The sequence below is a fragment of the Sorex fumeus genome, unplaced genomic scaffold (genome assembly GCF_029834395.1).
Source record: "Sorex fumeus unplaced genomic scaffold, SorFum_2.1 ptg000037l, whole genome shotgun sequence".
Taxonomy (NCBI): Eukaryota; Metazoa; Chordata; class Mammalia; order Eulipotyphla; family Soricidae; genus Sorex; species Sorex fumeus.
The window spans coordinates 9,912,007-9,935,501 of NW_026606094.1; the positions used below are offsets into that span (position 1 = coordinate 9,912,007).

General features: G+C 37.1%; 1 protein-coding gene across 8 annotated transcripts in view; it reads left to right on the top strand.

The window, feature by feature from the left end:
* Positions 1-23,495, top strand: part of CADPS2 (calcium dependent secretion activator 2) — a 546,904-nt gene that overhangs the window by 428,514 nt on the left and 94,895 nt on the right. For 4 of the 8 annotated variants that reach the window (XM_056118152.1, XM_056118156.1, XM_056118153.1 and 1 more), the window contains exons 16-17: positions 1,982-2,105; positions 4,335-4,355. In XM_056118152.1, the coding sequence (XP_055974127.1) occupies positions 1,982-2,105; positions 4,335-4,355 (145 nt within the window). The remainder of the gene's footprint in view (positions 1-1,981; positions 2,106-4,334; positions 4,356-23,495) is intronic. The other 4 variants (XM_056118154.1, XM_056118158.1, XM_056118155.1 and 1 more) reach the window with 1 other exon arrangement.

A 23,495-nucleotide genomic window follows, 5' to 3' on the forward strand; every position in this document is an offset into this window, starting at 1 on the left:
TCCTTCAGTACTATACATCGGTCAGTAGGAATAGAACAGTACAAATTCATTGTGTTGAATTTTTCTGATATTGAAGGCTGCAGATGACTCAGGCTTCTCGTCCTATTGACTCTAGTATCATGGATAAGAAAATCCTAAGAAAGAGAGCTTCACCTTTAGAGCTGGATCCAATCCTGGGTACTGAGCCTAGCTTTTCTCTGTTCTGGATTCCATGATAGATCTCCCTACTGTCCCCAACTGAGACAAGTTATGATAACAGAGACGCCCAGGTAGCCCACACTGACAGGTGGCAGGGAGGACAGTAACCTTTACTCCAGTTCTGCTCTCTAATCATGTGCCTCAATGAATTAAATGAGAAATGATAAAGGTCTTTTGTTAAATTATATTTTCATGTCGCTACACTTACTGACATCTTAGTAAAGTAGAACCTTCAGGTGATTTATTGATACATAGGATGCCTTAAAAGGTGGAGGGAAACAGGAAGGAGTAAACAAACGTAGTATCTCCCTTTTTTATACTTGCCAGCCTTTCTTCTATACTTTCCCAAATAAATTCACTCCCCACCACCCCATATTTAATATCCAGCTCAAAGATAATATGTAATAGTGCCTGATTTCATCCCTAGATCACCTCTGAAACTATAGTGTATAGTCTAATTTTTGCAACTGTTTCTGCTATTTAAAAGGTGGTCATCATAAGAAACCTAATGATAAAAGTTCATGGTTCTACATATAGAGAAAATTTGATCAGTAATTTAAATGTTATTAATAATTACATTAAAATAATAATGCATAGTAGTGTTTATTTTATAAACAGAAGGATTTAATATTGCTTCAGATAAGTCTAATTCAAGTGTCAAATGTCAGTATTTTAAGCTATGATTTTTAATAAGAGACGAGGAAAAGTAATGTGATTGGGGAAGGAAGGTTTAAGTGATAAAGTTGAGTATTTTTTAAAGTAAATGTTACCTAACAAGATATATAGTCAAGGATCATCAATGTTTGGATAACTAAATAATATTATAAAATTTATAGTGATGAGACTGATTGAAAGCAATGAAATAATCATGAAATTCATGTCTTAGTATTCTTGAAATATAATTGTCAACATAAAGCTTATACCAAAATAAAAACACTGATAAAAGTATTTTCTCTGTATTTACATATTTGCCAAAATTTTATAATTTTGATGTTATGTTAGAATATCTTCATTAAAATATGAAAAAGTGACTTTGAACATTTAAAACCTGTGTGCAGTTTTATCACTCAGAAAGTATTAAGGAAAATTATTGTTAGTCATTATAAAAATGATTAAACATTTGGGATTCTAGACATAATAGCTTTCCTTTGCCTTTAGTCATGTTTGTAAGGAAAAATTAAAAAGCACATTTTAGGAACTCAACAGGAAATAATTGTTTGTTTTTGTCTTCTAATTTTCAGAGAGTTTCCTTGTATTTGAGCATTTGATACTATTCATGTCAATAAGACAAAGAAGCTTTCTCCTGGCTGAATCCCAACAATTGAAGTTAATGAATGACAGTAGGGAACTTGGTTTTTAGTGGAGCTCAAAATTAAAGATCATTTTTACCAAAATTTTTGCTATTTTCATATCCATTGCCCAAAAGGTTTAAAATTCTCAAATAAGGGATGTGCAAGGCAAACTTTGTTTATTAGTTGTCCCAAGGACTAATCCTGATCCCAAACAGCTGCTCTAATGGTGTTGGGGAGGGGTGGGTCCCTGGAGGAAAAGTGACAGTCACACTCAATGGTGGCTTGGCCTATGGGAGGTTTTGATGTGCACAAATGAGGCTTGGGCAGGAGGAGCTAAGGTTGAAGGATACATTCCCAGTTGTAAAGTTCCAACTCGTTACTTCCCCTAAAGCTTCCTCCTAAGAGTCAGGTATAGGACAATGTGTGCGATTTGTTTTGAGATTTTCATGAAATCAATCTCACTACATCTGTCTTTCTCCCTCACTCTCCAGGTTTTAATGAAAGATATTGCCACTCCCATACCAGCAGAAGAGGTGAAAAAAGTGGTCAGAAAATGTCTGGAGAAAGCCGCCTTGATCAATTACACTAGACTTACAGAATATGCCAAAATAGAAGGTTAGTACAGTGAACAATTGCCCAAGTGGCAATGAGAGCCAGCAATGCCGATTAACTGCATTTTCTGTGAGAAGTTCTCTCCTTTCCTGAGCAAACCTGTACTGAGGCAAAGGGAAATGTCTCATTAAAATCTCAGCTGGTGAACTGAAGAGCTTTTTCCTATTCATTGCTTTAATATGCCTCCTGGGACTCTGCTTGAATGAAAGACCCAGGATTCGTGCTTAAGTTGTCCTTTGTTCTTATTTTGAGTTTTCAGGAAACCAAAAGGTGTTTTCATGGGTTATATTTTTTGACATTACTGTAAGTATGAGTAACATTTCGACTTTGTACTCTTTCCTGATCAGTAGTAATATAGCATTACAGAATATATTTTCTCTTCTAGAGTCACTGAAAGAAGAAACTTGTTGATATAGTGAGGGCTGAAATAAACTTACAGAATTCCCTACAAGTTTTAATTGCTTGCATTATATTGATGCATTTGAAAGATTAGATCTCTTGAGAGGACTGTGCATTTCTTTACCCTTCTTTTTCTCTCTCTTCATTAAAGAAGCTGAGATTTAAGATATTTGGAGGTAGTAAACTTTGTCTGTTGATACAATTAATAATAGTAGAAAAGCTTTCCAATTTTTTGCTCTAATTATCATAAAATGACTTGTTATGGCACAGGTATGTTAGAATAGAAGTTTGTTAAGTACTGTATCTAAAAATAAAAGTTATCTATTTAAAAAGTAGTATCTCTTTAGATGAATGTGTACTTCATGAATTACAAGTTTCTTAATTAGTTGCTATTAAAATAATTATGTCAAAATTCAGAAAATGAAAATGATTGATTTTTAAGTGGCTGGAATTTTTTTTTCCTCTCCAAATCTTGATCAAATCTGATCAAGCTTCTAACAAGCATGGGATAACCAACCTCCTGAGTGATTAACAAAAAAGCCATCCCATCACTATAGCAACCAGTATTATATCACGAGAGTAACAACATGAAACCTCCTTAGTTACCAGTTTAACATCATTAATTATGATATCATGTTGTGTTAAAGCAAAAGCAATGAATATTAGATAATTTGAGGAAAGTAGCAGATAAACAGATTGGTTTTCACATTTTGAATATTTGTTCAGATTTCATATTTTGGAACTATTTAGGTCTTGTGACCATGGAGTGAAAGAATTGATTTGAAGTAAGCACGTTAAAAACCTTTAAAAGTGTCAAAGAGAAAAAAGTTTGTGGGCAATATGAATAAACACAATATTGTTTTATCCAATTATTATGAACTCTATATTAAAAAACAGGTTATCCAATTATTATGAACTCTATATTAAAAAACAGGAACCCTTTTATTCTTAACTGTTTCAGTTAACATTCTTTTCCACTGCATTTTCTAGGGAATAGTATATTTCTTTATGTATTTATGTTTTAGCCATAGAATTTATTCTGCCATGGATAAATGAATAATTATTATTTACTGGTACATAGACTGTGGGCTTCTTTTGATAATGAACTAAGTATGCATGTTAACACTGATCATCAAAAAGGTACTGTTACTCCTCTGGATCACACATAAAAACAGTTCTTATGCCATAAAAGTTCTACTTATGTCAGGGCCAAAGTGATAGTACAGCGGGTAGGGAGTTTGCAACCGACCCGGGCTCCATGCCCAGCATCCTGTATGATCCCCCAAGCAATGCCAGGAATCATTCCTGAGTGCAGAACCAGGAATAACGCCTGAGTATCCCCAGGTGTGACCCTTAAAGCAAAAATAAAAAAATTTCAACTTATGACTAAATGGACAGTGAGCTGGGAATTCTCCCAACTTTACCCTTTTTCACTCTTCTCTTATGATCACTTTAAGATTAGTGTAGCAAGAATATTCTAGACTATGGAGCCTAGTCATCTTGTGAGGTAGGACTAGCAGTCTTCTTTCAAAACTCACTGTATGCGGAAGATGAAAAACAGTAATGTGGCTTTTATTTATTATCTCCTTCTCTCTCTCTGTCTCTCTGTCTCTGTCTCTGGTTTTGTCTCTGTCTCTCTCTTTTTCTCTGTATTTTATATTTTAAACACGTAAACTTTTTTTTTCTTTTTTTATAGCAGGACCAAAGACTAAGAGCCAAATCAGATTTAAATTAGAAATAGGAAGTGGGCGACTTACTATACTTGATTACCCTTCTGCATCATGTGAACAAACTTTGCTCTTTTCTCCTAAATTCTCTTTTCTTATGTTTTAGGCCCAGCAGAAAAGGAAACAGGTAATGAACATTTGTGCATGCCTGTGCCGTTATTTCTAATGTGGTGATGTGGTGTTCTGAAATTAATGAAAGTAGTATTTTCTTCTTTAGGACGCCTCTAAACTCCTCTATAAGATCATTGACTAAGGTACTGAAAGAATCTGAATTTACTGTGAATGTCACTAATGGCTGACTTGTGAGGAAAATATAAGCCATTTGTCTATTTTAATTTAAATTCAAAGCAATAAAATCTGAAGCTGTTTTATCGGTATACATTATGTTTTGAACATGGACACTAATCTTATTTAGAAGCTATTGTTAGCATTTGAAATATTCTTGCTACTTGAAAAGAAGAAACATTTTTGCTTCTGAAAAAAAAGAGTAAACACCATAAATAATACCTAATATCAAAATGAATTGTTCTTAACTGTTCAGGTTATGAATGTAGCAGTGAGCAGGGGTTCTAAAGGCCCATTCTCAGGCCAGTTGCTGAGAAAAAGCCTGGAGTCACAGATGGTTTTCAGATTTTGCTTCCTTTATTTTTCTCTTGTCCCACATCATGGTCCTAGTCAGTTTTTGTGGCCTTCCCTTTTTCAATCTTGCTTTCTCTTCAACCCCTTTAAGGCCGGCTTTTTACTAAAAAAATTTTTGGTATCCCTAGCACCCCATTCTGCATGTAGCATAAAGTGAGTTCTCAGTAGTTTGAAACAACAGTGGGTCCTTTGTTCCATCTGCAAATAGAACTCTTTCCCAAGTGATGAATCATTTTATCTCTAGTTTTCTTATGTTCATCAAATTTTGCATTCAGTGTTATAGACAAGATTGCTATGATAGTTTTAAACCAAAATCTTCCATCAAGAGCTCTATCCCCCACTCCCATTCCCCCCCACACACACACTATTTTCTAACTAATTTTCTAATATTTGGCCCTAGAAAGCATCAGGAACAAAAGAATGGGGAATAGAAAAGGGGAATAGCACACTTGCCTCTATCAATCTCTAAAGCTTCCTTTAGAAAAATAAAAAGTTGGAAATAACCATCCCTTCTTCTACCATGCCATTAATATCACAGCTGCTTCTTCGTATTCTTTACCCTTTCCAAATTCCCGTCCAGCATTTTGTCCCCTGCAACTTTTCTGTTGTGGAAATAGTTCTGATGTAGTTCACAGATAAAAAGTCCAGGATGTTTTCTCATTGCACTCGAGTAAATCAGTTGGCCAGACAGGACTAGAGTCAAATGGCCTGAACCCAAGCTACAGAGACTCGGCTCCTTCCTTGTGAAGTTAAAGGGTCGCAGTGGACCTTCGTGGTAGATGGCAAAGCATCAGGTCACTGTGCAAACTCCCCTAGAGAGTCCAGGAGAGGGAAGGCACTGTCCTCCCCTCAGCCCCCCCACCCCCATCCCTCCTTCATGCATATGTGACATTCAGAACATTTCTTAACAGTACACACCTGCAGACCTAGAAGGGAAAAGTCATTTGTATTCAAATGGAATGCTTACATAGTAAGAAGGGAAAAAAAAAACAGTGATAGATTCCATAATTTAAGTGGTTTGACGGGAACACTGCTCTCAATTGAATGTTCTGTAGTAACAGGCAAGGTTTTTAACAAATTTAGTTCTAGTTCTTGTATTTGGTAGCAAAGGAACTTAACCGAGTAAGTGTTCTAAAGCAATGTTGTTCAATGACGGTAGTGTAGTGGTGGGTGGGGGAGGGGGAGAATCTGGGCCAAGATTTTTCATGATTTTGTTCTCTATTGTAATCAAATGTCTTTTTCGCATAGACTCCTTCAATAACTGCTTAAACAACTACATAGAAAGTAATTTGCTGGAGCAGTGAGAAGTCAGTAAACGGGTAGTGCCTTGGATACGTTTGTACTATTGCCATTGAAATCCAAGAGTCCTGCTTTTTGTTCCCCCCACAGCTTCTCCTACTCATCCATGCCTGGCCCTGCCGCCGAGGTTGTCCGATTCAAAGTCATGGCACCTCAGCCATATCAGAAACCAAGGAACTGTATTCTAGAGCCACTTTTTCCAAAAGTACACATATGTAATCCTAAGAGCTAATACTTTTGTGCCAGGAAGACTTAGAGCAATATTCATTTTTTAACAACAACTCTTACAAATAAATGCAATTATTTTTATTATTCTTATTCCTCTGTCAGTAAACAGGAATTGATGGTACTTGCTATTAATTTTTGCTCACCTAGCCAATAGATGTGATATTGGAAGCATCTATTTGCCTATTGAGCCATCTTATTATTTTTCCTTGTCTTCCTTCCTTTCTTGTTAAGCTTATCTAGTTGAGTGTGTATTTTCTTAAATAGTGGTGGAATCTGAAAAAGACTGGAAAATAGGATAAAAGCCATATATGTAATTTAAATATTTTCTAGTCATCACAGGAAAGAGGTAAAAATAGGACATGTGACATCAATCACTGATTCAGTATAATATATATAAGCTATTAGCATTTTACAATGTATTTTATGTGCATGATGTTTAATGAGGCATCTGATGTTTATTTATCACCACAATGTCTTTGAAATTTGTGTGCTTAAACTCTCACAGCACATCTCAGTTAAGAAATGTAGAGCCCCATATCAAATACTCACTTGCCACTTGTGGCTGGTAGCCACTGCATTGGTGGCACAGATCTCTAGCATATGACTAAGTGTTCAAGTATGATTTTTCTTAATTCTTTTTTGGACATCATCAACCTCCAATCCAGAGTCCCTCTTGCCCTTCCCTGCTTCCCTCTGGAGCCCTTAGAATTCAGCAGACATTACCATTCATCTGTTCTACTCTTGTTGAAAATGGTGTTTCCACAAAGCTTTTAGAATTTTGATAATTGCTCCAATGCTGAACAAAGCGTCCAGCACATATTTGGCAATCAACATGTATTTATTGATTACATAAATGATTTTATGATACAGAAAGTGCCCAGGCTACCTACAGCAGACAGAATATTGGTAAACTGACAAGCTAACTTACAAATCATGGAATAATAAATAATGTGATATTAACAAAATTAACCAATAAAAAAATTGGGAAAACTCAAAACCAAATTGGGTAAACAGAGAATTTCCTTTTCTTATCATGGAGACACAGGCAAAGAGGAAGTTCATTCTGAATGTCACAATTCAGATGTGGTAACAGTTGTATTAACAGTATCTAGTAATCTAACTTGCTTTGGCTGTTTCTATAAATTAAAATGATACTCAGTTTGACTCAGTTCTCTTCCATCTTCTTGAGAATACTTCCGTTCCTCCACTCACAGTGCAGATAGGTAGAATAAAGAGATTGTACGATCTTATAATAGAATAAATAAACCCTCTAGAACAATGTTCTTTCCTTTGAAATATTTCCATGTGTTTTATGAAAACGGTTTTGCCAACTTTGCATTTTGACCCAAAGCTATTTATTTTGATTTTGCCATTACAAAATGCCCGCATTTGGCTAAATTGGCTATTTTAATCGTATGTTAAAGGAGTAACTTATTTATACTGTAGCAAAATGAAGTCTTTTTCTTCCTTGGTTTTTTTTTAGAGTAAATTATACTTTTTACGTAATAGCAAGGTCCTCTTAGAATATAGAGCTGCAAGTGATACTTGAAACATCATCATCCTAATTGTGTGTTTTTTAAGATCATCAGTGTTGTTGATGTAAATCAGCTTTTTTAAAGAATACCCCATTTATTCTTAAATCTAAGGTATTTCTTATAGACAATTTCTTACAGCAATAAAGTATCTAATCACTGTCCTGAAATCCTGCTTTCTCCTTCAGACTCTGTATCATATTGTCACTTACGATCAGAGAAGGGAGACTTCTCAGTAGAGCCTTGACCTGAGGGCTTTGGCTGAGTTGGTACCTGGCATATTGTGAATGTTTAACTGTAGAGTTGCCCTAAACAAAAGGTAGCATGGAATGAACTGCTGGCGTTTGTACCGCAAGGCTGTATCTGGGCCCTCTGGTTGCCAGGCTCCCAGGGCTAACCCCAGTGCTCTCATTTTCGAAGTCTCAAGAGTTGAACGGGATAGTGACGCTTTCCCAGGAGAGCCGCTGCTTGCTTTTCTTTGAGAGGAGAAGTTGCGCTGTGGCCGTCCTTACGTCATTAGGATGTGTTTGCCATCTGGGTGGCATTTTAATTTAGCACTCCATTGTCAAAGTGTGGTGAGAAGTAATAAATAAATAAAATCTGTTCTACTTGAGGCTGTGTGCATATAGAAGTGAGTAGAGAAGAAATTGCACAGTTGATGGAGGAAAAAATGGTGTTTGTGAATAGTTCCCTACTAATGTTTTTCATGTGTCTGTTTTTTTTCCCCTAAGTCACATAATTCCCTAAGTTATAAATTTTGGTTTTTTAAAATATATGTCATGTTACCATGAATTCCATGATATCTAAATAACGGGCTTAGAATGTTGCATTTCTATAAGGATTAGCATCCCTCTGCAATCTACCCTAGTGGCCACTGCCCTTCACCAGTGTCCCGAGTTACCCCACCCACACACCTTCCTCTAGAGCAGGCACTTTCCCTTTTCCTTTTTTCCCCTTCATTTTAGGCATTGTCTTTTACAATAATGTTGCTCCTGGGGTATCATGCATGTCATTTCACCTTTTGTTAGCACGACTTTCTTCCAGAATAATGATTTTCCCTCACCATTGTGCATCATTCCCTTCCCTGGCCTGTTCACCCCACAGTCACCCCGCAGTGGCAACCTTCTTACTGAAAAGCAATTCTCGTGGCCTTCATTTCTACTGTCTGTGAGGATTTGTTATTCCCCCAACTATGTTTCTTTATGCCCCATTTATGAAAGAGATCATTTTTGTCTCTATCCCTCTTCTTCTGACTAGCTTAGCCCAGCATGATACTCTCCAGATACATCCACGTCATACCAAATTGGATGACTTCAATTTCTTACAGCCACGTAGTATTCCATTTTGTGTATATACCATGGTTTCTTTTCTTTTCTTTTCTTTTCTTTTCTTTTCTTTTCTTTTGCTTTTTGGGTCACACCTGGTGATGCACAGGGGTTACTCCTGGCTCTGCACTCAGGAATTACTCCTGGTGGTGCTCAGGATGCTGGAAATCGAACCTGGGTTGGCTGCATGCAAGGCAAATGCTCTACCTGCTGTACTATCACTCCAGCCCCAATATCATGGTTTCTTTTTTTTTTAACAACTTTGCATATCATGGTGTTTTATTATTTTGTAATTAATTTATTTTTTTATTAGTGAGACATCATGAGCTACAGCTGTAGACTTAACAAACTTCCGTGTTTGGGTTTCAGTTATACAATGATCAAGTACCTATCTCTCCACCAGTGCCCATTCTCCACCAACAATGAACCCAGTTGCCCTCTCACCCCCCTCCCAATCCCTCCATCCCGCCCCACCTTTATGGCAGGGCATTCCCTTTTGCTCTCTCTTTCCTTTAGGGTGTTGTGGTTTGCAATAGAGGTATTGAGTGGCCATCGTGTTCTGTCTATAGTCTACTTTCAGCACACGCCTCGCATCTCAAGCGAGTCCTCCAAACACCCTTTACTTGGTGTTCTCTTCTCTATCTGAGCTGCCTTTTCCCCCAGCATGTGCTGCTGGCATCCAAGCTGTGGAACAGACTCCTAGTACTTATCTCAACTATTCTTGGGTGTTCATCTCCCATTCTGTTACTTTATATTCCCCAGATAAGTGCAGTCTTTCTATGTCTGTTTCTCTCTTTCTGACTTATTTCACTTAGCATATTTTCCATGGAGAACCACTTGTTTGCAAATTTCATTACTTCATCCTTTCTAACTGCTGCATAGTATTCCATTGTGTAGATATACCAAAGTTTAAATAGTCATCTGTTCTCAGACACTCGGGGTTTTTCCAGATTTTGGCTATTGTGAACAGTGCAGCAATGAACAGACAAGTGCAGATGTCATTTCGACTATACTTTTTTGCCTCTCTGGGATATATTCCCAGGAGTGGTATTGCTGGGTCAAATGAGAGCTCAATTTCTAATTTTTTGATAATCATCCATACTGTTTTCCAAAAGGGCTGAACCAGTCGGCATTCCCACCAGCAGTGAAGGAGGGTCCCTTTCTTGGCACATTCGCACCAACACCTTTGCTTTTGTTCTTTTGGATGTGGGTCGGTCTCTGTGGCATGAGACGATATCTCATTGTTGTTTTGATGTGCATCTCCCTGATGATTAGTGAAATATCATGGTTTCTTGATCCAATCTTTTGTTCCTGGGAAAGTAGGCAATAAACCAATACCCCTCTTTCCTTTTTAATTTTATGTTTTCAGTGTGAAACCCAAGCATAAAAATTTGTAAGTCTACAACTGTACCTCATGGTGTTTCACTAATAAAAATTTAAGAAAAAAAATAGATGTAGAGAAAGATTATGTCGCTTTTCATACTTTTCTTTCTTTTCCGTGTGTGTGTGTGTGTGTTTGGGGCACACACACAACTTTTCTCAGGGCTTACTCCTCTCTCTGTACTCCAAGATCATTCCTGATGGTGCTCAGGGAACTATGAACCATACAGGGTGCCAGGGATTGAACTCAGGTCAACTACATGCTATCTCTCTGGCTCTGAGTAAGGACCATTTCAATCATGGATGGTGATAGCTAATCCCATGTATAGATATCAAACTTGATCTTGAACGTTGTTCTCTTTTCCAGATCATGTTACCACAGAAAATTGATTTTAAGTTTAAATGATATGTAATTCAAAATAATCACTTCCGTTCAAACTTGTGAGCATGGTAAACGTCAGCTTTCTAGTTCTCTATCTTCAAACATTGGTGTCCACCCCAGTTTCTGGTTCTAGAATTGAGGGATAAGGTATCTTCCTCTTTAGGGTAACTCATTCACCTCTGATATTGATCCATTTAACACCTGCTGGTGACTTTTACACCATATAACTCTTCTTTTTCCTATGGCTCATACCATTGACTTCTTTTTTACACATTTCCCTTCCATATGCACCATGGCATATCTCTCCCATAACAAAATACCTTAAGTTGCGGTCTATATTTTCTTCAGCTGACATTTAAGGAACACTGTTTATATTTGTTTTCATTCATCTTGATGTTTGCCTTCATGATCTCTAGTGGAGAGTTTTGCTAGACTGGACTAGGACTACTTTGATGGAGAATATGAGGGAATAATATTTTTAATTCTGTTACTGCCTTGCGATAGCACAGCGGGTAGGGCGTTCGCCTTACAAGCGGCCAGCATGGCCGACCGGAGTTCGATTCCTCCGCCCCTCTCGGAGAGCCCGGCAAGCTACCGAGAGTATTCGATATGCCAGACACAGTAACAACAAAGTCTCCAATGGAGACGTTACTGGGCCCGCTCGAGCAAATCGACGATCAACGGGAGGGCCTTTACCTTTACCTTACCTTACTGCCTTGCCCATACATTGTATAGAAACAGTAGATTCCCTACCTTTTGTTTTGGAATTGTCATCAGTAGGATAAGTGGCTACTATATGTATCACTATACTATTTAGATAGGATTCCCACAGTGCTGTGTAGAAGAAAATAGTAGGGACTAACCTTAGCCATTCACAACTTTATTTCTCTGCATCAATAGATTATTTCATCTGCTAATAATCTATGATCCAGGAGAGAGTTAGCCAAATGTCATTATTTTGACTATACCCATACCGTAATGAATCCCCCTTAATAGGGTTTGTCTAATGCAGTGCTTCTCAAACTTTTTCAGACTCTTGTTATTTTTGTATCATAGAGTTACCATCTTCCTTAGCACATTAAGAAATTCAAAATGTTTGCTTTTTAAGTTTTGATGCCATATCTGGCAGTGCTCAGGTGACCATGGGGTGCTGGGAAATGAACCCTAGCCTCCCATATGCAAATCACATCCTCACCTCATTGAGTGATTTCTCAAACCTTCCCCTTAAAAACTTTTCTTATGATCAATTAAAATTCTTTCCCTATTTAAGTTCTACAAATGAGTTAGTTTCTTGTCTTTCAGAAAGGCTATACTCCTCAGGGATCTAGTTGTTTGGGCTTGAAAGTTTAAGATGACAATCATGTCCTTGTCTGTATTCTTTGTAGGGAGTTGGAGGGGGAAGATGCTTCAGCTTGAAAGCTTAAAAGCAGCTTGTTTTCCTTTGTATTTTCTAGCTAGCTGGTTCATGGTGTGGAGCAATAATTCTGAATGAGGTACACCGTGTGCAGTAACTTTGTACATAAGTACCATAAACACTAACACTATTATAACCATGTATTTATGTATTATTGCAATAAAAATTGACTGTTAAAAAAATGAGGAGAGTCAGTGCAGTAGGAGTGGGTTGAGCATATACCTTGCAGGAGATTTTATCCCCAGCATTCCAGAGGTTTCTGGAGTCCTGCAAGGATTGATTCCTGAGCACAGAGCCAGAAGCAAGCCCCGAGGACTATCTGGTGTGGCAAAAAAAAGTAAATGAGGAAAAAAAATAAAATATAGAGGATTGAGGTGCATTATGATTGGATACCTGTTTATTATATTAATTAATGGTCACCACCTAAAATATAACTTTCATTCAATACCTTACAATTTTCCCAATTCTTCCCTTCTCCTTTTCCCTCTGGTAACCATTTATTCCTATATTTTAGGAGTTTATATTGCTTTGTTCATTTGTTTCTTTATCACCCACAAGTGAGTGAACTTATACATTATTTGTTTTTCTCTGAGATTCAGCTTAGCATGCCACCTTCTAGGTTGCATCCTTGTTTCCATAAATGGCAAGATTTTATTATTTTCATAATTGGGTAGTATTGAATTATGAATATATACACCACAGCTTCTCTGTTTGTTGCTAATGGACATTGAAGCTACTTCCATATCTTGGCCTGTAATGAAAATAATGCTGCAATGAGCATAGAGGTACATAGTAAGTGTTTTCGCACTCTTCAAGTAAATGCCCAGAAGTGAAATGCTCAAATCATATGGAATTTCCATTCTTAAGTTTGGGGGGGGGGACTTTTTATAATATGGCTATCTGGTTTGTATTTACACAAGGACTTCATGGTGTTCCCATTTCCACATACCATCATCAACACTTGTATGTCTTCCATGATATAAGCCATTTTTGCAAGTGTGAGATGATACCTCATTGTGGATTTGATTTGCCTTTCCTTTATGAGGCAGTGATAGACGGTTGTTTTTTTTTTCTTGTGCTTGTACGAGGACATTTGTATGTCCTCTTCAGAAAGTTGTCTGTTCAGATCCTCTACCCAGTTATCAGTGAGCTCATTTGTTGTTGTTAAGGTTTATTTACAATTTTATTCTGTATAAATTTTAAATAGTCACCCCTTGCAAATATGGGTTGCAAATATTTTAACCTATCCGGCAGGTTACCTTTTTAATTTTTATGTTTCTGAAGATTGAAATCATATGAAGCATCTTTATTCGATCTCAAATAAAGTTTCATATAAAACATCTAAAACATGTTGCAGGACCTGCAAGATAGTATGAACATTAAGATACTTACCTTGTACATGGCCAACTCAGGTTCTGTCCTCAGCACCACATATAATTCCTTTAGCAATACTTATAGTGTTCCTGAGCACAGAGCCAGGAGTAAGCCCAGAGCATCACCAGGTGTTATCCAAAAAACAACAACAACAAAAAGAAATGCCTGTTACATTTTACTTTATTTTTTTCACAAGAATTGCCAGTGGCATTTATGCCTTAAAAAAATACTTGATAGATTCTGAAGTGATGTTATGAAAACTCCATGAATCACATTGTCTCACAAGAAAACAAGATTCATAAAATAATAAATTACACCAGTAGACATGAATTGTATATATCCCAGGATCAGGAAATTTTTAAGATTTTCCTAAAGCTTCTCTTTGATGATTATTTGCTTTTCTAACAATTCTTAGTGAAGAAACTAGCTCCTCCTGAGAAAACAGAATATGTGACATCTCCTTTGCTGTGCTCCTTACTGAGATTCATTCCCTTGGCCGTGATCTCTAACACTCTGAACAGCTCTTGCCAGAATCATATCTCCTTCCTCTGAAGATGCATGGAAATCTCATTACAAGTGTTCAACACCTGTTCCCTAAAAGGTCTCAGAAAGAATGTCAGTTTACTCAGCTCACTTGACGGTGTGTCATGTATTTGCTTTCATCTTTAATATGGAATGCGGCTCGCAGATAAATACAGACTTTAAATAGCAAGCTTTCTTCCTCTTGTGACCCGTTTCTCAGAGTGTATCATTCTGGAAATCCAGAACTTGAAACCAACTGATTGATGACCCCTTGTTTATTTACCAGAGTGTCAACAGGTAAACCAAGTGACATGCAGTGTGACTACTGCAGCACCTTGTTAATCCTAGTAGTTTAGGTGTATTAAAAGTCTTTTCCAGTTGGACAAAACCAGAGTAATGCAAACTGACAGATTTTCACCTCTCCATTTCTCAACAGCGTTTGTAAGTACTTTGCAGTCTAGACAGATTAATAGTTATTGAAACTGAAAAGTGTTCATTACTCCTAAGCTGTACTAAGTGGCCATCTAGCTTCAGGCACTAAATTAAAAAGGCCTAATTGAAGCATTCATAATGCTATATTTTTTATTATTGTTATTCAAGAGGAAAACATATAAAATATCCCTAAGGCATCAGAACATCTTACACAATCAAGGTGGCCAGCAGACCCAGGACATGAAAACTGTAGGAATAGGATGATTTAGGTTTTTCATGGTAATTTCAAAAATTAAGATTCTTCGAGTTTTCAGTTTCTGAATAATTATAATGAAAGGAAGTGGATATTATCTGTATATAAAAAACAAAGGGAAGATATCCTTTATCAGTTTCAGCTGCTGAGCTGCTAAATATCTACTCATGCATACATATTTGTGTATATGCACATGATATGTATATAATTTCTAAAGACCCATCTTGAAAAAAATGTCTGTTGTACAACTAAGTAGTAAAGTTCCCTGCAAAAAAGCAGTATGCTGTCATTATAATTCTGCATCATCATTCTGGCCAGAGCTATATGTTATACTATGCTATAGGAAACATTCTTCAATTTCAGTTCCTCGGAGTGATATAGGTGAAAACACTGTGAGGAGTTTTACTGTTGTTGTTGTTGTAGTTGATTCCCCCTCAAATTTTAGGTCTTTCTACTTCACAAATCTAAAAGTCCACTTTTCTCAATAACAAAAATGACAACTTTAATAAAACTCAAACCAAAGCCACTATTTCAATCCACACTTAAAAGTCACATCACTCAAAAAGCCAGTGACAAGTATCAAGTCAAATATTAAATTGTATATGTGTATCCTAGTGATATTTTTTTGTTGTTTTTATTCATCCATCCATCTTTAAAGACTGTAGCAGGAGAATATGCCTCATCTTTTCTTCTTAAAAAGTCTCACAAGTGTCGCCAACATTCTTTCACATGGATTTGGCTTCTTGTGGTCTATCATTCACTTACCTTGTGGCTTTTGGAGGTTGCTCAGCTTATCAGTCTTGTTTCCACAGGCCTATACTCCTGTGGCCAGTTTTCCTTTGTTCTACAGTTGACCATTTGTTTAAAATGAATTTATTGATGTGGAAGATAATCCTAGTAAAATAGTTAATGTAACTGTGACAACAGGACAATTATTACAAAGCACTATATCATTAGCATGGTTAATCCAAGGAAGTATTAATGGGAACTCTTGCTTTAAATGACAGGGTCATTAAATGAGTTGGCCCCAATGGGAGCTTTGAAATTAAGAGGCCACAGACCTATTGTTTTCAAACATCTGTGGCATTAGTATTCCTGAGGATGTTTAACTGCTCTAGGGAAACAACACCATAGATTGCTTATTTTCATTCATGCAAGGATTGTCCAAATATGTACATGATCCTACCTTAGATGACATTACCAAATCATAAAATGTATTCAGATTCTGTAGAAAAAGTTATCCCCTTTTTTCTAAAATGAAGCTTATGTAAAGATGTAATTGAATTTCAGGTAGAAGAGGAATAATCCATAGTTTAAACATTTTTAGTTTTCATTTTGTTTTTCATTAACAGTAGTAGTTCTTGTTGTACATTCCCCATAGTACAAATCACCCTCATCAATATCATTTGGGATATTTTCAGAAATGTGAATTCTTGGGTTCCACATATAACACTCTGGGAGTGATGCCAAACAGTCTTGTGTTTTATAAAGTTCTCTCAGTGGTTTCCGAGCACATTGAAGTTGAGGTCTACAATCTGTAATACACCTTTCATTGATGAAGGCAATATATAGCCTAATCCCCATTAAACTGTAATAGAATGAGGTTGTATCCAACAAACTGATAGAGAATTCATTGGGCATTCTCATGTCAGATCTTGGGGAATCACAAACTGGGAAAAAATACAGGTCAAGTTGACCTTAAAGAGTTAAGAAGTGAGATATTTTTCATTTTAGAAACCACCTCTCTCCTATTTTTGAAGCAGTCTTCTAAGCCAACAAGTTATATATGTGTAGGGACTAAGTTGGAGAAAAATGTCCCTGTTTAAATCTCTCATTTAGTCACAAGCTCTGAAGTAGTAGATAGGTTTGGAGGAAGGAGGGGTTGTTTGTTTACTGGGAAAATAGGTATATGATCTCCTCCCTTCCTTCCCCTTTGGGAAAGAGAAGCCCCTTGAGTTTTGAGCTCTGGTCAGGATTAGGGTTCCCACGAGCCTCTTTGTGCTCGTTTCTGACTGTATCACTTACTACAGAAACATAAAAATCATGCTTTAAATATCTTAATAAAATACATATTTTTAATGGATTCTTTGTCTAGGTCATGCAGAGTAGAAAAACTTTTCTGAAATATGTAGTCAATATTCTAATTTAAACAGACTAATGAATTGATAGAAATACCATGAGCAGGTCAGGCTGGACTAAAGAAGCTCATGAATATAATTAGTCATCTCTTCCTAGAAAGGTAGTACAAATGGTACCCTCTCTGACCTTTACTTGGGACAAATCATTTATGTGCTCTGTGTGTGTGTGCACTGTGTGTTTTGTTTTTGTAGGGTAAAGAAACTCAAAGAATAAACCCCTACTTTTGTGAAAAGAGGCTCAAGGGGATGGAGAGGTTGATTTCACAATTTCTCTGTAGGGCATAGATAATTTTACCCAACAGTGATCTACTGAGAGGGTGCTGGTAGTGTTGGCTACTAGACTGCCTTTGAGGTTTCGATGGAAACAATCCCTTGGCCAAATTCCTTCTTCTTTTAAACCATGTAAAGCAAAGCCTTACTGCTTGGTTCCCCAGACAATGTCCCAGGTGACTCCTTTAATCTCCCAACTTGTTCCAAACTGTTGTCCTTCCTTTAACTCCTTTTCCCTGGAGAATGTTCATTCTTCTCTTCCTCTTTTATTTTTCTTTTTTCCCTACAGCTATAGCCCGCATTCATTTCAAAAGTCTTACAAGCATCTCACCTCAGTGGTATAAATGATAGAAATAATCATGATATTCTCCTCACCCTAGAAAGGGAAGGTAACAGAAGAATGAGTTTTTCTTGATGGGCGAGAAAAAGTAGCAGAGAACATTGTTATCAGACTGCTGCTTGTCCTCTGTTCTAAATTTTATGAGCTGAAACAAACCTTCACTGAAATATTCATTTCATTTTGAGTAATACCTTGTGTTAAACATGAGCAATTTAAAGTTGTTCTCTTAGTGTGGCATTGTTTCAATTTCTTGCAAGCAAACAACCCTTATCTTAGAAAGTGAAGATGTTTCATTAACAAACCTTTATTACCTCACCTCCTCATACTGATCAAACTTGGATGTTATATACCCCCTATCTTAGAATTTCATCATTTGGCTAGAGAAAAATGCATGAAATCTTTGAAGACAATTGATATTGTATCTGTTGTTGTATTCCCTCAGTCATTAGTACAGTAACTAATACGCAGTAGGCATTAGATGAATCATTTTAGGGCAACAGAACCTGAGGATGCTGAAGAACTAAGCAAGAAATTTGAATCCAGATACAGGGGTTTTCTGTTAACACACTCTAGCAGGTCATCCTGACCCAGATATAAAGGGGAGACAAGGCAGGTAGTGCTGTTGTGAGATTGACTCCATAGACCTTCAACCTAACACCAACTGAATTTCACTTCTTTGTTTAGCTTCAAGTACAGAGACAGTCTGTTCCAGGTTAAGTTCATAAAAAAAAAGAAATGAAAACACAAAATAAAAAAAACACAGACTTTTATATACAGAGAATATATTGGTGGTTTTCATAGGGGAAAATGTTATGGAGCTAGTGAAATTAGTCATGGTCACGGTCCTCCCGTTGTTCATCGATTTGTTCGAGCAGGCCCAGTAACATCTCCATCATGAGACTTGTTGTTACTGTGTTTGGCATATCCAATACGTCACGGGTAGCTTGCCAGGCTCTGCTGTGTGGGCGAGATACTCTCGGTAGCTTGCCGGGCTCTCCAAGAGGGACGAAGGAATCGAACTCGGGTCGGCCATGTTGGCCGCTTGTAAGGCAAATGCCCTACTGCTGTGCTGTTGCTCCAGCCCGTGAAATTAGTAAAGAAGTTAATTGGCTGGAGGAGGATGGAAATAAGATTTTGTGGAGCCTGACGTAGGGTCTATAGAAGTCAACTTAAATTGTTGTATGTGTGGAAGTTTTGCGACATTATAAACTAGTGTTATTGCAATATTTTTAGAAGATAGGATATGTTTTACATTTCTGCATATCCTATCTCACAGGGGGAAAGTCAGCCTACTGATCTACCCATGTCCCTTTATAACCTTCACCAAAAGTATTATATACAATACTATATTGACAGAAATGGCAGGAAGAGGGGCACCGAAGGTGAGTGTGCTAGACATGTTCCTTTCTCTAAAGCAGGGAAAATTAAAGCTGACCAAAGCAAAAGAGTCCAACTATATTCTTACTTAGTCTTTCTTTCTCTTTCGCCAGTGAGATAGCTTTCTGTTATAGACTTTTTTCTTTTTTTTTTTCAGTGAAACACCATGAGGTACAGTTGTAGACTTTCCTGCTTGGGTTTCAGTTATACAATGATCCAGTATCCATCCCTCCACCAGTGCCCATTCTCTACTACCTATGATCCTAGTAGCCCTCCCACCCCCAGACCCCCGCCCCCCACCATCCCATTCCCCCTCACCTCTGTGGGAGGCATTCCCTTTTGCTCACTCTTTCCTTCAGGGTCTTATAGTTTGCAATAGAGGTATTGAGTGGCCATCATGTTCGGTCTATAGAATAGAGATATATTTAAACGATATTGCTTCAAGGTAGCAAGGATTGTTTTCATAGAAAAGTAAAAATATTTCTCAAAGAAGCAGATTATTTCCAACAGTCTTCCATTGAGAATTTTTTTTTAAAAAAAAGACTGTATACTTAAGGAATTTTTGTTTTAAATGTCACTATTTGAAATGTTTTGCAAGAGTCAGCATCTTGCTTTGAAACTTGAAGAATATAGACATCTGTATTGTTGTAGGAATGTTATTCAAGAGTTAAAGTGAACATTTTGAGAAGAATCTTAAGATATTCTGTGTTCAGAATTTTAATGGAGCTTTAATCTTGTTACTCGTAGTTTTCTGACTGTTGAATGCATTAAACTTTTGGACTATAGTCAAATGGGTGACAACCAGAAATGACCTACATAGTGTACTTGATAAAGATGCTATTTATTTAAAGTATTAGAGTGGCTATTATGTTCAAGTAAAAGTTTCAATTCTCTCGATAAGTCTAATTTAGAAATAATAAAATATTTTAGACTATTTTTTTAAGATTCAGTAGGTCACTTGATTTTGAACCCCTGATCTGCGCGGGACGGGCGATATAAAGTAACAAAGTATGAGATTAATACCCAAGAATAGCTGAGATCAGCACCAGAAGGATTACTCCATAACTTAGAGGCCAGCCGGGTATCCTAGAGGAAAGGGCAGTTCAGATAGAGAAGGGAGCACCAAATAAAGGGTGTTTGGAGGATCCTACCAGGAGGGGAGATGCATGTCGAAAGTAGACTATGGACTGAACATGTTTGCCACTCAATGCCTCTTTTGCAGCCACAACACCCAAAAGGAGAGAGAGAACACAGGGGATTGCCCTGCCACAGAGGCAGGGGGGTATGGGGGGATGGGGGGATGGGGGTGGGGGGATATTATCCATGGTGGTGGAAAATGGGCACTGGTGGAGGGATGGGTATCTGATCATTGTATAATCGAAACCCAAGTACAAAAAATTGTAAATCTACAACTGTAAAAAAAAAAAAAGAAAGAAAAAAAATTTAAAAACTTTAAAAAAAGGATTCAGTAGGTCACAAAGTATTCTTGGAATTTTTAAAATGTCAAATGAAAAAGCTGGTTTTGCTATATTCAGATGTAAACAGAACCAAGTTTTGAGATTTTTGTTACTTTCCATTATTGCATACTTGAGACCAAGGATAAGGTGACTTTATAAACTCCTCAAACTTCCAGCTATTTCAAAAGTTTCTGTTGAGTACATGTATTCAATAGAGGGTACATGTATGTTATTCCTGTTCACAAAGTTGAAATTGAAAAATCATTTGCCATTGTATTGTCACTATTTTTTTCAGAGGTAAGGTTTTAACGCTATCTAAATAGCATGGATAACTCTTTTAATCTTTTCATGATTTTCTAACATATCTAATGATTATCAGGTTCAGTAAATGATGTACTGAAGTATGAGAAAAAATAATTTCCTTTCCTATTATAAATACTATTAGATATCCCTTTTGTTATAAAAATATAAATAGATATGTAAAGTTGAAGTAATACAATTCAATATAAAGAACTCATAGAAATCTCAGCTCTAAGTAATACTAGAAGTTATATAGTTCAGTGATTCTTCTCATTTGTTTGACTTATAAAAATACTGTGAGGGGCTGGAGCAATAGCACAGTGGGTAGGGTGTTTGCCTTGCACTCAGCCAACCTCGGTTCAATTCCCAGCATCCCAGATGGTCCCCCAAGCACCACCAGGAGTAATTCCTGAGTGCATGAGCCAGGAGTAACCCTTATGCAATGCCGGGTATGACCCAAAAAGCAAAAAAAAAAAAAATACTTTGAGAATCTGAACATGCTGATCCTTTAATCACCTAACTACCTCTGTATACAAAATTGAGCATATAATTTTAAGAAATTTGAAATTCAGAGATTCCTTTTTTTTTTTTTGTGGGACCAGGGAGATAGTGAGATAGTTCAAGGAACTGGAGGGCATGCTTTGCATATGGTAGCCCCAGGCTAGATCCGGCATTGCATGGTCCCCCGACCACCCCCCCCACCCCATATATCAGGGAGCATCCTCAGCACCATGTGAGATGGAGCCCCTTAGCCCTGCTGGGGATAGCCTAAAAGCAAAATAAAGAAAAACCCACCTCCTTTAGACCCTTGAGTTAAGAATCTTCAACTGATTTTAGTGTCCTTAAACTGCAGATATATAAATGATGGAATATATAGTGTACTTGATAAAAATTGCCATTTACTAGAGATTAAAAATTACTATGGAATCTTTTTCCATGAAAAGTCTTCAGTTATTTGAGCAGTATTCTCAGACGAGGGCTGTGAAGCATTGAGAGGTTTTCTGTCCTCCCCAGCGTTTGCACATTAGTGACAAAAGAACTGCTTGCAATTCCACACAAAGTTAAATAAATTGGTATTGATTCTATTTTTGACATCTTTTCTCCCCTGAATTATACATACTGCCTTTCTCAGTAAATGTGACATACTTTTAATGTTCTGAAGCCTGTAGAAGGTATTTAATAGCCCAGGATAAGACCCAATTTTTTTGATTTGTGCAGTCAACTACCAGGTCTGTAAGACTGTTCCAGGCAGTTCTCAGGAAGAGGGACAACTTTTTCAGCCCATAACTTTGAGATGGTCACACCTTTAATATAATCTTGAATTAAGTCTTGACTGATGACTATTTTCCCCCTCAGGCAGAGACCCAGGTATCCTAACTCTTGTGTGGGCAAAGTTCATGGTGCATAATTTTCTTTCTTATTTAGACTAAGTTATGCATATAGGGTTATAAGTTCAAAATTAGACTGGGTTTCATCTTCACATACCTTCATTCTCTGAACAGTCTTCAAACCTCAAAATCATTCTTCTATCTTTCACTTTCTGGTTATTCACAACGACCTGCAAAGTCTTTCTTCAGAGTATCCCCACATCTCTTTTTTTCCATTCCCAGTAACATCTTACCACAGTTCATGAACACTTAACCCAACCTCAGAATCTGTAGAGAGATACATTATCCCTTATCTGTGTTCTGGACAACCATTCAATAGATTCTCCAGAAATTAATTTATTCTGAAGCCTTACTATTAAACAGGCTTTCTTAGCAGAGAAAACTTTCTCATGTAACTGTAGGATAGACTTATCTCCAATGGGTTATAATGTAATCCCAAGTTTCTATAGGAAAAATTTACCTAGTCAACTTTCTGTTACTTATAACCTGCCTCAGGTTCATTCCTCATTTCCTCCCCAGAATATTTGTCCTCTGGCCATTAAGAACAAGGCTCCATGGTAAGAGCTCACCTTTAAGTTCAGTTATCACCTTTTTCATTACTTATTACCCACTGGATTTCATCTCTCCATGCCTATGTCCTTCGCTATGAGTTATGTGGCTAGAAAATCCAAATGGCTTAAAGCTCTTAAGAAAATTAGTAAGACAGCACAGGAAGTGCTGTGTGACACCCAAAGGACTTCCAATATATGGCAATATTCATAACCATCACCAACACCTTCTTCTTAACAATACCACATCTGTATCAGACATTTCCAGAAATTCCTGCTCCTGTAGTACTTGATTCCAGCCCTGCTTTAACCTTCCAAGAGGTTCCATCTCTAAATCTCCATCCGGTGCCACTGCTGTATTTGTTTTACATGGTTTCCAAGCTTTCCTTTGGGAGTTGTCTTCAGGAATAACCTGAGCTTCTCCCCAAATGAGCAGCCTAACTTTGGCTTAGGCAGATTTCACCCTAGATAATGTTGACATGTTTATGGAAGATCAGAAAGATCTGATATCACAGTAAATTTACAACAGTGATCTTTGGCGTTGAGTTATTTAAAATCAGGACATATTGTACTGCCACCAATTTCCCATTTATAGGCACACTTAGCCATGCAGTATTTGGCACACTAGTTTTCCTGGAAAAAAATCAGTGTACTCTGTGATTCCCTATA